Source organism: Rhipicephalus microplus, chromosome 8 (genome assembly GCF_043290135.1).
Source record: "Rhipicephalus microplus isolate Deutch F79 chromosome 8, USDA_Rmic, whole genome shotgun sequence".
In the NCBI taxonomy this organism is placed as follows: Eukaryota; Metazoa; Arthropoda; class Arachnida; order Ixodida; family Ixodidae; genus Rhipicephalus; species Rhipicephalus microplus.
In genome coordinates, this window is record NC_134707.1 from 12,592,253 (window position 1) to 12,605,463 (window position 13,211).

At 44.3% G+C, this 13,211-nt stretch overlaps 1 protein-coding gene across 1 annotated transcript; it reads right to left on the minus strand.

The window, feature by feature from the left end:
* Window positions 1–2,355: 2,355 nt before the first annotated feature.
* On the minus strand, window positions 2,356–12,401 carry LOC119165202 (uncharacterized). Its single transcript, XM_037417386.2, has 5 exons — window positions 12,260–12,401; window positions 5,512–5,905; window positions 4,392–4,595; window positions 3,230–3,446; window positions 2,356–2,448 (listed from the first exon to the last, which is right to left on the minus strand). Exons 1-4 carry the CDS (start codon window positions 12,382–12,384, stop codon window positions 3,372–3,374), a joined length of 798 nt encoding a protein of 265 aa, XP_037273283.2. The 5' UTR covers window positions 12,385–12,401; the 3' UTR covers window positions 2,356–2,448; window positions 3,230–3,371.
* Window positions 12,402–13,211: the final 810 nt, after the last annotated feature.

Here is a 13,211-nt window from a genome sequence, read left to right on the forward strand (position 1 = left end):
CAGTTATCTTGGAAAACGAAGTGCGCGGCGTGCGCACCCATCTCGGGTAGGTGCCACTACCGCAAGGTGACGGGTAGGTGCCACTACCGGGTCGTCTTAGCAAAGCGTTGGAAACACTTGCCTTTTCGTGCAAGCATTGCATGGTCTGGGCAGCGTGATAAACGCTACGGTCCTTAGAATTACTTATGTATGCCTTTTCTAGTAAAAGACGCACATACAGAATATTGACGTGTTGTTATGGTGCCTCAGATTTGGGTGCACGTTAAAGAACTCCATGTGGTTGAAATTTCTGGAGCCCTCTACTACGGCGTCTTTCATAATCATAAGGTGGTTTTGGGACCTTAAACACTATATATCAATCAATGTTATGGTGCCTCATATATGCGCAATCATTGATTTTAATTGAGAATCGCAAAAGTATGAACGCTGAATTTTGAGCACTATTGGTGGGCGCTGCGGATAGGGTCGGCCGTTTGGGGTATCGTTAGATGCCTTTTAGAGTATTTAAGGGCAGACTAACAGACAAATGTAAAGACAGACGGACAGATCAAAATTCTTGCGTTGAAGGTCCCCGAGATAATTATTATTTTTAAAAAAATGCGTACCTCTATGCATTGCATTTTGGTTCCGCGTATGGGCACACCAACAGTACATTTTTGTACTTCTTTTACAATGAACCATTTTCACCCGGGAGGCTAAAACTGTTAGCGTTTCAGAACGTCGGGTCATATGACTCTTGCGAAAATGAAAAAGAGCAGTGTGTAAGACAACAATACCTTTTTTATTTACATCAAATACATCCAATTGCGTACCACCGAAATTATTTATTGCCTTTCCAACCTTGTTCTTTCGTTCTTGCTGCTCTGTCTATGTACATACTGAAGTCTCGCACGAGAAGCAGGTTTCTAGTTCTTGTGCAGATTCGGAGCTAGTACCAGATTCCGCTGCCCATGTGACATGCCGCATCAGTAGCTTGCGAATGCTGATATCAATTGCATTGAGTTCCTGCAAATGACAGAAGCAATAAAAGTTCAGTTGAGGATAGATCGAGCTTTGTGATCCAAATTCTTTACTGCGAAATGTGTTAGATACATCTCAATAATGAGACTTAGCAACAAATTATATCACGAATATTATCTGTTTGTTCTCATTATGATTATGTCTAACATAAAAACGAGCCCTTAAATTTACACTATTAGATGCAGCTTGTGCAACTGTTTTAATGAATGATACTTGCAAGGTTATGCATTCGCAGTTATAAAAGGTGGCACGATAAAATCTGGGTGACTTTTAGGCCCTTGACATTTCACCCTTGAAGATACAGGTCGACACACACATCGCGATGGTATACATATCAACTGACACATGTCCGAGTTTTAAGGAGACAGCCTTAGAGGCTCATGTGTTTCTAAATTCGGGACACGTGGCGGGTACGTGAATGGTACCATAAGTCACGTGCGATGGATAACCGCATGGCCTTGGTGGCAATTAAGATTAAAGGTGAATAAATTGTGAGTGAAGTAATAATCAAATGCGTAAGATAACCGAGGTGAATTTATTGCGGGCTAAATTTTAAGGCAAATCAAGAATAGTATAGGATGAAATCAAGGTGACTTAACAAGGAACCAAATACTTTCACGATAATGTTTCAACGGGGTGTCTTGGCTATTATAATCACCCTCGTGTGAATGTTCTTTCATGCAACACTTCTTTTTAATGACTTCGAATGGTAGCTAAATCTGTATATGTCAATCAATTAGAAAGAAAAAAAAAGAATCGAATGCCACCCCGAACCTGCGATAGCTGTCTGTTAGTGGGGCTTGTATCTCGGAGTTCGTTTGCCATAGTGGATTTTTTGGGGGGGCTAACCACTGTGTATTTTGAAGCTGCAGGAGTGAATCTCGGAGGCTGCGCAGAGCTGTTAAGCCCCACTCCTATAGTTTCCGCTGCGATTACATCTTCTCACACGACCACCGTTCCTTCTTTCAATGAACTCATTCAACTAATTTTCTCGAATTATCATGCGAATTATTTGACAGCTGTATTAAGAAAACATATGGTCTATTCATGCAATAAAACTGGGAACTTGAACCTGGATTGTTTATTTTGCACCAATTATATTTTAAAACAAATTTTTGTATATCGAGAACGATGTAAGCGCTGAAGCGGACGTCCGTGGAAGAGAAACATGAGGCTCACTCGTTGTTCGCGTCACCAATTTCTCAGTTCACCTTTGCGTATAAGTCGAGCTACCTTAGCGTGGTTTTTCGCATTTACTTGTTCAGATATACAGAGTACAAAATTACTTACAAAAGCGACAATTGCCACTGATTGATGTCGCATTGAAATGCGATGCTCCGATTTCTCTGCGGAGTAGCAAACTGGACCCGGCAGTGTGTTATCATCAAGATGTCAAGAATGCATCCTATACTTCAGTGACCCTCGCTGCTGAAAAAAATGGCAACAATAAAGTTGATAGTTAAAAGCATGAGAGCTTGTGACAATAAAGAAGCCCCCAAAATTGGCACAACTGTGTCGTAACTACAATTGCTTTTCACAAAATCCAGGAAGCCTATCTAAGCAACAAGTATCAGTGACTTGTCAGCAGAGAACTTCAGTGAAAATTTCAGTGAGTTTCATCACATTGTATAAAAAGGTGAAAACTTTAGGAGCACGTGGAGTCACTGCAGCCAGGGTCTCCACACGTGGTCTAGTCTTATTCTAGGCAGAAACATCCAGGGAGCAACTCAAGGCAGCAACTTTTCAGGGTTGCTGCCTTGAATGACCTGACCGCCTTTCGAAATATAGGCTTCAGCGACCACCAGAATTGAAGGACTTAGCATCTCTGCAGTTTTCCACCGTGTTTGTAAGATCTGCCTCGATTTAAGCTATGGGTAATTTCAAACGTTTCCAAACGCCGTCCCTCCAATTCATGCGCTCTAATAATCCTATTACTAACATTTGATGTGAAACATACATGCACTAAGATCGAGAAATACATTAGAGAGGGAACAGGCTCACAACTGCCATTGAGAAGGCTTTGTTGTCAGCCCAGTCTACGATTTGAAAAAAAGTGCCAGATAACTTGGGACAAGAAGGAGGTGACTGAACAAGCGCAAATTGGCGCTTTGTACTGATAGTGAAAATAATTCGTTTTCGGAACGCCTGATTTTACAAGTGGTAATGATAAACCCCATGACCTGAGTAATGTGGGTGATGGCAATCCTACCATTTTTCAGATTGTAAGTTGCTTCTTTATTACTGCATTCGTTCCTTCGTAGCTCGCTTCAGGTCCATATTGCACGGGCACCGCTTCATCTGTCCGTCAGTGTCACGCCGACGTCACTAACGGCGTCACTTATGGGACGCAATCAAGTTGCATACGCCGTCGGAAACTGTTCGTAGAAGTTGACGAAACCTTGGTAACTCTCAGTGTTTCGGTCTACCTGCACAAAAAGACAGGGCATTGGTGCTTATTATGAGTATCACTCAGTAGCCAATTCTGCTTTCGGAAGATAGCGTCTGAACGCATTTTCTTGTGGTTTCCGCGAAGAAGCGGGGCATTATCTCGCATCTGAGGAAATATGTTTACTATTGCTTCGAGACGAAGGTGGTCGGAATGCATAGCTGATACCGTACCCAGCATAAAACATTAAGTTCCTCAACTTCAACTTCGTTAACTTTAAGTTACGTTTTTGTGAGCAGGAAGATCCCTGAATAATATTCTTCTTATTTTTCGCATGCTCCTCACTTCTAATTAAGACAATTCATGACTTATGAAAGTCGTATACCACAACAGTGGCATCATAATACAACTTCGCGGCTGTGTACAATATGACATTTTACAATCTAAGGATTGCCGTAGTTTTGTAAACCGTTACTTTCATGGTGGCTTTTTTGTTTTAGAAATTTTTAGAAAAAACGTTGCCCTCTCTAATAAAACTGCAAAAGCACGGATCTACAGTACGGAAAAACTGGGACTCTTGAAACTGACCATAAATCAAAGAATCAAGACAGAACGTTGAAACTTTGAATCAATCGAGTCCTATTTCAGCAATACTGGAAGTCCATGGTGAGATATACACCGCGGGAAATTCAGATTGAATATTCTTTAAGCCTAATGTCTCGTAAGGCACTCTTCTACACCCTAGGTTGCCATCGGAAGAAAGTTACCAGGTTTAAACATTCGCACTGGCTTGAAGCATCTGTTTTTGTGTGACATCTGATGGCTAAAGTCAAGGTTAAGTGCCTACTGGGTCGATTGATTACACTATAAGTCTACTAATGAAATGCTTAGCCATTAAAAGCGTGCCATAAATACATTTATCCAGAAGTCTCCATTCAGCTGTCATTTTAAGTTTTCCCAACTGATACAGAAGAAGAGTTCTCACGTTTTCCACGTTTATCCATCGTTGCTGGTCACACGCGGGTTCGCTTAATTTGTTTTTCACCACTGGCGGCTCACTCTTACATGGCTCGGCAACATGTGCTGTGTTCGGAACTGCAACCACCCTAACTCCAGCGTCCTCGTCGGCCTTGTTGAGGAGGTCTTGAAGAGCGTATATGTATTCTATCGCCTTGTGCAATGTCTTCACCTGCGTAATCAAACAACAAAAGGACAGGCATGCAATAAACTGAAGTTGGATAGCAGAACGGGCAAGTTGATTCAAATGCATGGTGCTTTAACAACAACACAAATGGCAAGACCAAAACGTTGGTGGAGGTAGGGACGATGATGAGGATGATGACCTCACCCTTCTGGCACTCGGCCACAAAAGAGCGTGGGCCAAGAACCGCACGGCAGGATCTTTTGGGCAAAGACCTATGAAACTACGAATACAGTGATCTTATAATAAAAAGGAACCAGAAACAGGTTCAAAGATGCTGTTCGTGTCTGCTTCTTTCTTCATTTCGTTATTTGCGCTGTTTTTAAAGCACTATGAATCAGACGCCCGCCACATGGCCTGTTCTTTGCACATGGCGGCAAGAGAAAAGTAGTCGATGAACAAACGTGGCCCCAGCCTATAGAACAAATTACATGCTGAAACGATTGTATGTTGAGCACTCTTGTTACTCCGTCATTAGCCAATGTTTAATGTTTTATTACCATCTCTGTTCGTTAGCACAGTAAAAATATGTTCTTTTTTATCATGTTTCTGACACAACTTCGGCAGGAAGAGCCCTGGTATTTCTCACAACTTAGTGTTCCTGTCCGTTCTTTTCGAGTTCTTTTCTAAAAAAAAAAACGCTACTTCAGATCGTCTCTTAGACCAAAAGCACACAGAACAACTTTCGGCTTCCCTCGCCTCCGTCGACGGCCGTTTCACCGATTTCACGACATTAAGTGGTGGCTCTTCCTACTATAGTCGCTGCGTAACGCCACTTTATTTCAGCGCAGTGACGCGCGATGACTTTCGAGAATGGGTCTAAATATGTAGTGTGCAAATAAACTTTACAGAGGTCTTCTCAGAACACACTTTCTTCTTACGGTGCCAGCAATGGCTCACCTACCTTAGACAGTCTCTTGGCCCTGTTCTCAATGGGCACGCACTTGCGCAGCCTGCAGAAGGCGCTGTTGACCGCTTGAACCCTTCGACGCTCGCGGGCATTCCTACGGGCCACCAGGTGAGGCGGCTTTTCCCGGTGCGATGAAGACATTTTCTTGACACCACTGCAAGTGCCAGGCCCGGCCACTGCCGTCGACGTGGAAGAGACCACGACTGCGGTAGGGTCTACGTCGCAGCCAGTGGCGCCAGCCGGGGAAGTGAAGTGATCTTTGACGGGCACCAGATCGGCCACCGTCCCGACTGCGTCCCTGGTCGGAGAGTCCGACCTGAGCTGGGACTCCCAGCTGGAGGAGTTGTCGGGTGACGGGGTTTCCGGGTTGAAACCACGACTTCCGTGGCTGCAAAAATGTGAGCGGCACTTGAACGCATGAAGAATGTAGATATATACAACTCCATTATTTCACACAGATTGATGACCGCGTTACTGTTATTACAGCTAATAATTAACATTAATCAGCCCATAGCCAACGCCAGCAGAGTTGCATAATTTTGCAAGCACGAACCATTTCTACACTCGTGTCCGAGAGGAGGGGAGGCTAAGAGCCTGACCACCCCCTTCCCCAAGATAGTTTAATAAAGAAGGTATGTGACCAAAAATAATGAATCACGTGTTTTTCTCAAGTAGTCCAGACTTTAGTCAAGTGCCTTCACGCCGCCCACCTCCACCTGATAAAAACTCGTGTCTATTGTCGTGATCCGTTCAAACAAGTGATGACAGTAAGCAACTGCAGTAGCCAAATCCATACGCAAAGCTCATCGACACGCTTTGTTTGACTGAACCATCGTGTGGGGCCATATGTGGCAGAGACCTAAAAGCAATGTCATTGTGACGTCCAAATACGGTGTAAATGGTGACGCATGAGGTGTGGGTCGTCACTGCATATTTAAGGAGAGAGGAGATGCGTTGTTTATCCTGCTTAATTTCGTGCGAAAATGGAGGAAAAATTGAAGTATTCTTGCTGCCTTGAAGGATAGAGTAGTTGGGTCTAATTCATGATCGGTGTATGTATCTCTTTAATTGCCGAATCAGCTGAAGTCAGATAACACGAAACAAGCACTCGGCGAACTGTTGTAGTAAGCTGTATTGAATAAATTTAGTAAGTACGAGAAAACTAATTTACGTTTAATTACCACCGTGGTTTGCACTGATGTATAGGCATAGTTTTTATTTACGTGGTATCGTTCGTGGTGTTGCTGTTTGTACGTTCTCATGGGTTTAGTTAACTTATATTCTTTTATTAGAGTAACTTGTTCGAAGCTTCTTTGCTAGAAGCTTGATAAGTGGGTTGTGTATGTTATTTTGAAAAAATAAATAAATTTGGTCTAAATTTTTCTAAACTGCTGAAATTGTTTACAACCAGGTTTATGAAACCCTCACTGAGCATCACATTTAGCTATATCTCTGTGAAAAACCACTGCGGTCAGTAAACAGTTGAAGCTACATGTTGCTTTTCATTATTTTTCGTGCACTCCGGCGCAACGAAACACCATATATTTGTAGTATTTCAAAATTTCGCTGCAACAGACAGTCATTATTTTCGTGAGGATGAAGAAAAAAAAATGTTCAAGACACTTCTCCTGTACTTAGACACCGCGCTTCACCGCAGGACATCATCCGTTGCTACGTCACAGAACATAACCGAAGCCCACGTCCATCCGTTCCCACGCTGGACATGCCTTCTTCTCACCGCGTTTCCCACGGCTGTGCCCTAAGCTAATGGTCAAGTGTTGTCTCCTCCGCACTGCAGGGTGCCCCGACTTGCCCGCTGGCGGTATAAGTTTCTATCGGTTCAATAAAGAAAAGTACGACGCGCCGCCTACAGCTTGCATCTAAACACTCTCACTCACTACGCTTGCCCATCGATGAACCTCTTCCGAAAACCGGCGCGCAACCCCCCCCCCCCCCCTCGTGTCATCTTGCCTAATCGCGGGCTTAAATCTTCCAGCGATCGTCACCTATCGCTAGAAAAAAAGCAAAAAACACACACAAGTTGTAAAGGTGCACGGAGTTCATTTCTCACGACTCGCGCACGAAGAGCGCCGGACGAATGTTCGGTGTTCGTAATGGAGGAGTCCGACTTCCCATTCTCTCACGGTGGCGACTGGCTAGCACTTGATACATTAGAACCATTGTTGATCAGTATTCGTACCACATGCGGCAAAGGGTAATTCGATGAACTCTTTACTGCGGATTCCCCAGTCCTATCGTGGACCCCGAACTCGACGCGTCGGACTCTGTGAAGAACTGGTTTCCCGATACTATAGGGAAACCCACCACGGATTGCGGCAGTTGACACACGTCACGTACGAGATAGCCCCACTCGAGTCTACATGTGCCTTCTCTTCACTATCTACAGACGTTGCTCACGTATGCAACCTTAAGCTCCGCCACTTCGCAACACTACATAAAGCACCGAGACGTTGTTCGAGCACCAGGAGGTCATGCTATCTCACTCGGCAGCAGCGTGAGAGACACCGAGGAAGACGACTTGATTCAGGTGTGCGGGCTGCGCTCTCCTTCATCTTAGCTTACGCTTGCGCATAGCGTCAGTTACTGAAAATACGCCATATTTCTGTGTGTCCCTTCATTTGAAATATTTACTTATAAATAAATAATTTGTTATAAATTATTCAATAAATGAAATTCCTTTTCTTTCGTGTTATATGTTTAAAACTGAAAGTTCTGCGTATACCATGGTGGTACAGTGTTAAGGTGATCGCCTGAAGAAGGTAGCGGGTTTGATACCATCCACTGTGGTGGAACTTTGATTGCGTCGAAATGTCGGAGGCTCGCATACTGTGCTATGTGAGTGCACGTTAGGTAAAGCCCGATGAGTCGATGTTTCCGAACCCTTCATGAAGGCGTGCCTCGCAGTGCTAGTCACGCTTTCGTTATGACACTTAAAGTCTCAGGAATCTACATAAACTGAGTGTTTGATTGATATACACTGAAATGTATGGCTAGTCCAGAACAATTTCAATGTCGCATGTACGCCGATTGATGTACATTACGTTTGTGCCACACGTTGTAACTCTTCTGTCGTAGTGCCCGAGTGTTCATGTTTAAAAAGAAATAAATTGTCTAACTGAACAATGCGAAATCGCATTCACCGCAATATTTCGTTTTGATTTTTCTGTTGCCTCCAGAATTTTCCAATTCTGCCGATAAAAGCAAGCCCATGCCAATCAAGCTCACTAACATCTAAGTTTGAAAAAAAAAGTAATAATATATTTCATTGCACTCTTTACCCCTAAATGGAAATTCATAAACTTTCCATTCGGTACAAAATATATGCGGCATAAATATGACCAGCTTACCGCCGTTTCAAGGTGTGTTTTCAAAACAAATAGAAAAAAACACCCACCAAATTTTTCATTTTGCCCTAACCTGCGTGGCAAAACGGAACACTGTGTGGGGCAAAATGAGGCAGTGCAAAAAATTTTATCCCTTCAGATTTCACAGTAGAACCACTTGAAATTCCCTCGGTGGGCCCCTCCACAGTCTTCATGAGCCCACTTCTTGCCCTCCACGCAATAAGTCCAGACAGAACCCGGCGCTGTGCTCCTCCAAAACCAGCAGATCAAGCACCGCCAGTCTTTCTTCATGCCAATGTCATTTTTTTTTTGTTGAACGCTTGCACTTCATTCATTGATTAGAAGCTAAATATGCTCCGAGGCATCTTACCGGCCTATTTTTATTGTTTTCATGCAGAATAGAAGGGGTTTCCGAATAACTTATTTCCAATAACTGTACGGGTATTTCGTGGCTTTCAACTTAGCCGAGCTTTGTGAGCCGATGAATTGCGGATTTTCTCTCGCCTGTTTTTTTTTTTTTAAATTTTGATGTGAAAAAAAAACTAACTAAAACTTAGCGCTAAATCCGTGCCATCCAGTAATTAACGCCATGTGTACACTAGCCCAGCATATATATTTGTTTTGTAATCACTGCAGGATTATCAAGGTTGCTGAAGTTACAGTGAGGTCCATTCCTGACAATTACAGTTTCACAAGAAGAGGCTGGGGTTGGATTTCACTGTGCTTGCCTGCAGACGCACGTTTGCTGAGCGAATTCTGAGAAGATTCGCTGGTCCCCAGTTGACGAGCTTCTATATAACGCGTGCCCCGTGACGAGTACTTATCACCACCGCTTGCAGCGACAGGGTGGGCCGACTGTACAAGTAATGCTGCCAGGCCAGCATGAGGGAGCAATTAACCGTCTAGAAATCGATCTCCGTCAAGGTCGCTTGGCCACTCTCAGGGCAGTATGTCATTTTCCTGTTAGTTAGGTGTATTTCTACGAATTTTCTTGCGCACTGCATGGGAGCTGTACTTTGTTCTGTAAAATCGAACAAATAATAGTCGCAAAGCACTCGTTAATAAAGTGAAGTTAGGTCATCCGCTTCGGTACCACAATAGCTAGGGTGATGGGCTGTTGACCCGAAAATCATGGTTTCGATTCAGGCTGCGGCAGTTGCATTTCTATGAAGGCGAAACGCTAGACACTTGTGCACTTTGCAATGTTTGAGTACCTTGCTTGTTATTAAACACCAGGTGGTCATTATTTCCCCAGCCCTCCACCACGGCTTGTCTCATAATCATACAATGATTTTATCTATTGAAAACCTGTATACTCCTTCGGTTATGCACGATTCACCGAATGCGTCGTTGCATGATCAGTTAAAACTTGCAGCTTTTTATTAAATTCACAATTCACTGCTTTTGTACAACCGAAGCATTGATTGATTGATATGTGGGGTTTAACGTCCCAAAACCACTCTATGATTATGAGAGACGCCGTAGTGGAGGGCTCCGGAAATTTCGACCAACCGGGGTTCTTTAACGTGCACTCAAATCTGAGCACACGGGCCTACAACATTTCCGCCTCCATCGGAAATGCAGCCGCCGCAGCCGGGATTCGATACCGCGACATGCGGGTCAGCAGCCGAGTACCTTAGGCACTAGACCATCGCGGCGGGGCTAGAACAGAAGCATTCATGACCAGAAATGACGGTACACACGTTGTTTAGAGTTGTTTAAGAGCGAACTATGCTTTGGCGTTGCGGAATTGAAACGAAGTTGTCGTAATTGTTTCTGCAAGCGTAGCATTATGCTGTGATTGACGAACAAATCAATAATGAAAGCTGTCACGTCTGCACAACAAATAAAGCGTTGGACGTGAACACTTTGCTTGTGCTACCTTTACCGAGGAATGCGCCCTCAACTGTGCCATGGCGTAGCGTTTTAAACAGATGTCTATACGAATAATGTCAATTTGGTGTAGGATGCCGCACTTTCATTTCTTATTCGAATCTGAGGGGTACCCCCGTGTTTCTAAGAGAACCGTATATATATATATATATATATATATATATATATATATATATATATATATATATATATATATATATATATATATATATATATATATACATACATACATACGTGCGCATTAAAGAAACCCCAGGCCCAGGTAGTCGAAATTTCCTGTGCCATCCACTACAGTGTCTCTCTTAATCATATATTATGGATTTGGGACGTTAAAGCCCAGATACTATTATTTAGTGTTCTGAGAATAGGTTCGGAAGATTAGCCAACACACGTGATGAATACACTAATAACCACGTCAAGCTCCCCAGTATTGAAATATCATTGAATATGCCAAGATACGGTAAAGAACCGCATGTCACACTCGGCGCTGTTCTGTCATCTCTGGATCAACAGTTTTGTACCTCGCTGTGTTGACTTAGATGCATGTGGCCGCTCAGAATTACGATACTACTAGAATATCGCATGTACTGTTTGCGTAAAGTGAAATCTGAACAGCGACAATCCTCCGGGATGGTATAGCGCGCCCCGTCCACTTGCCACCATGGACAGGCTCGCATATATGAGCAGAGTTTCCGCACAGGATATGCGCGCCAGTTCCTCGTGATGACTGGACGGTGCTCACTATACTATCGCAAAGACTTGCAGCTGTTCGGGTTTCATTTGATGCTGATAGTACAGATGCCATATAGTGGCAAATGGAAGAAATATGTTTTCTCCTAAAAATACGACCTTAAAAATTGTCTCTACTTCACATCTAAGTTGCAATTGGGTCGGGTTAACAGGATCTTCCACAGTTGAGTAAAATTCTGGAGGTGTGTACAGTTCATATTTGAATTTATTATGGTTAATCACTTGCGATATACCGTTGCTGAAGCGAGATCTAGCACCCAATCGTCATTGCTTGAAGAAAAATGATAGGGGGTTACAACTATTTGCTGCGCAGGCATGCAATTATCATACTTTTATTATCACTCACAGCTAATTTATCCTCCACAGCTTCATTTGATTATTAGTTGCATGTTCCCCCAAATGAGCGTTTTCAGTGGACTGAAGCTACACTGCCCTGCAGCTTTGTTTGTTTTACGGCGTGGCTCACTTGATACTTAGTATCGAAAAATTGTCTAGGGGGCGACACTCAGTCGTAGTTTCGTTTTGTCATCACTAACCGTTTTCAAGTAATGTGAGCGCAAACCAAGCCTAGCTGTCCTAAACACCGTCCAATATCAACGTTTGCTAATGCCTCCCGGGAACCACGTGTGTTCAAAAAAGCACGCCAGGGCTACAAGTATTCAACATGCAGGCTAAGAATTCGACCATATGTGCACACAGAGATGAATGTTAAAAGTCCTTGATGACGAAAATACCTCGCGCAAAATCCAGGCATCGCAGAGAGAGGCGTCGCCGACCAGGCGACTGCCAGTTGGTGGCCGTAGTAAGCTGAAGACACCATCTCGTCACTAGAGGCAGGGCTGGGCAGCAGGGCTTCCATGTTCGATACTGCGCAATCGAAACCAAACGAAGGTGTGACTTCGCCCGGAGGGCCACTCTCGCTTTTTCCCCTTTAGGGAGGGCAACCCTGAGCTCCGGCACTGAGAGAGGAGGATAAAAATAGAGAGAAAGGGCAGTCATGACGTCACGACCAATGACGGGAGAGTGCTCTAGCCACACTGGCTTTCCTCTCCAGCCGGCGTCTGTCCTCCTCCCGCAAGCCCAACCGGATCACCGCACGGGCAAAACCTGTAAGAGAGCAAATGGCGCTTTGCCATAAGATGGAGAGGTGCGTCTGTACTGTTGCAGGGCGTGAGAAAGAAGGAGAGGTAAGAGGAAGGCATCGTCGTTACTCCGCGAGACTAGAAATGAAACAAACACGTAAACGATAGCGCGGCGGTCTATGGGAGCACTTGAGCGATGCCACCGGCTTTTCTGTTTCGGTGTTTCTTGGCACTCTCTGTTGGCTTTTTGCTCGTTGTATGAACGGAACGCTTAATCTTACCGCGTCTATCACTAAGGGGACGGGGCTCTCTCATCCTCTCCACTGACTCCGCTGTCTACCAGGGCTTTTGGCTTCTTTCGGTCTGAGATTTCGGCACTCCCGCTCCTTTCGGAGTCGTTTGTATTCCCGCGCTTTTTGAACGACGCCGCCGTTCGCGTGCGGATCGCACGACTTTCGCGTACGGCGCGCGTGGCTCGTTCGGTTGTCCTCCTGTCCGAGCACTTTCGTGAATCTTTTATTTTGTTTTGCTGCCTCACACTTGCGGTGACTTCGCGTTCACATTCACAAGAGAATGTCGGGATTGAATCGGGCAATTCGAAGAC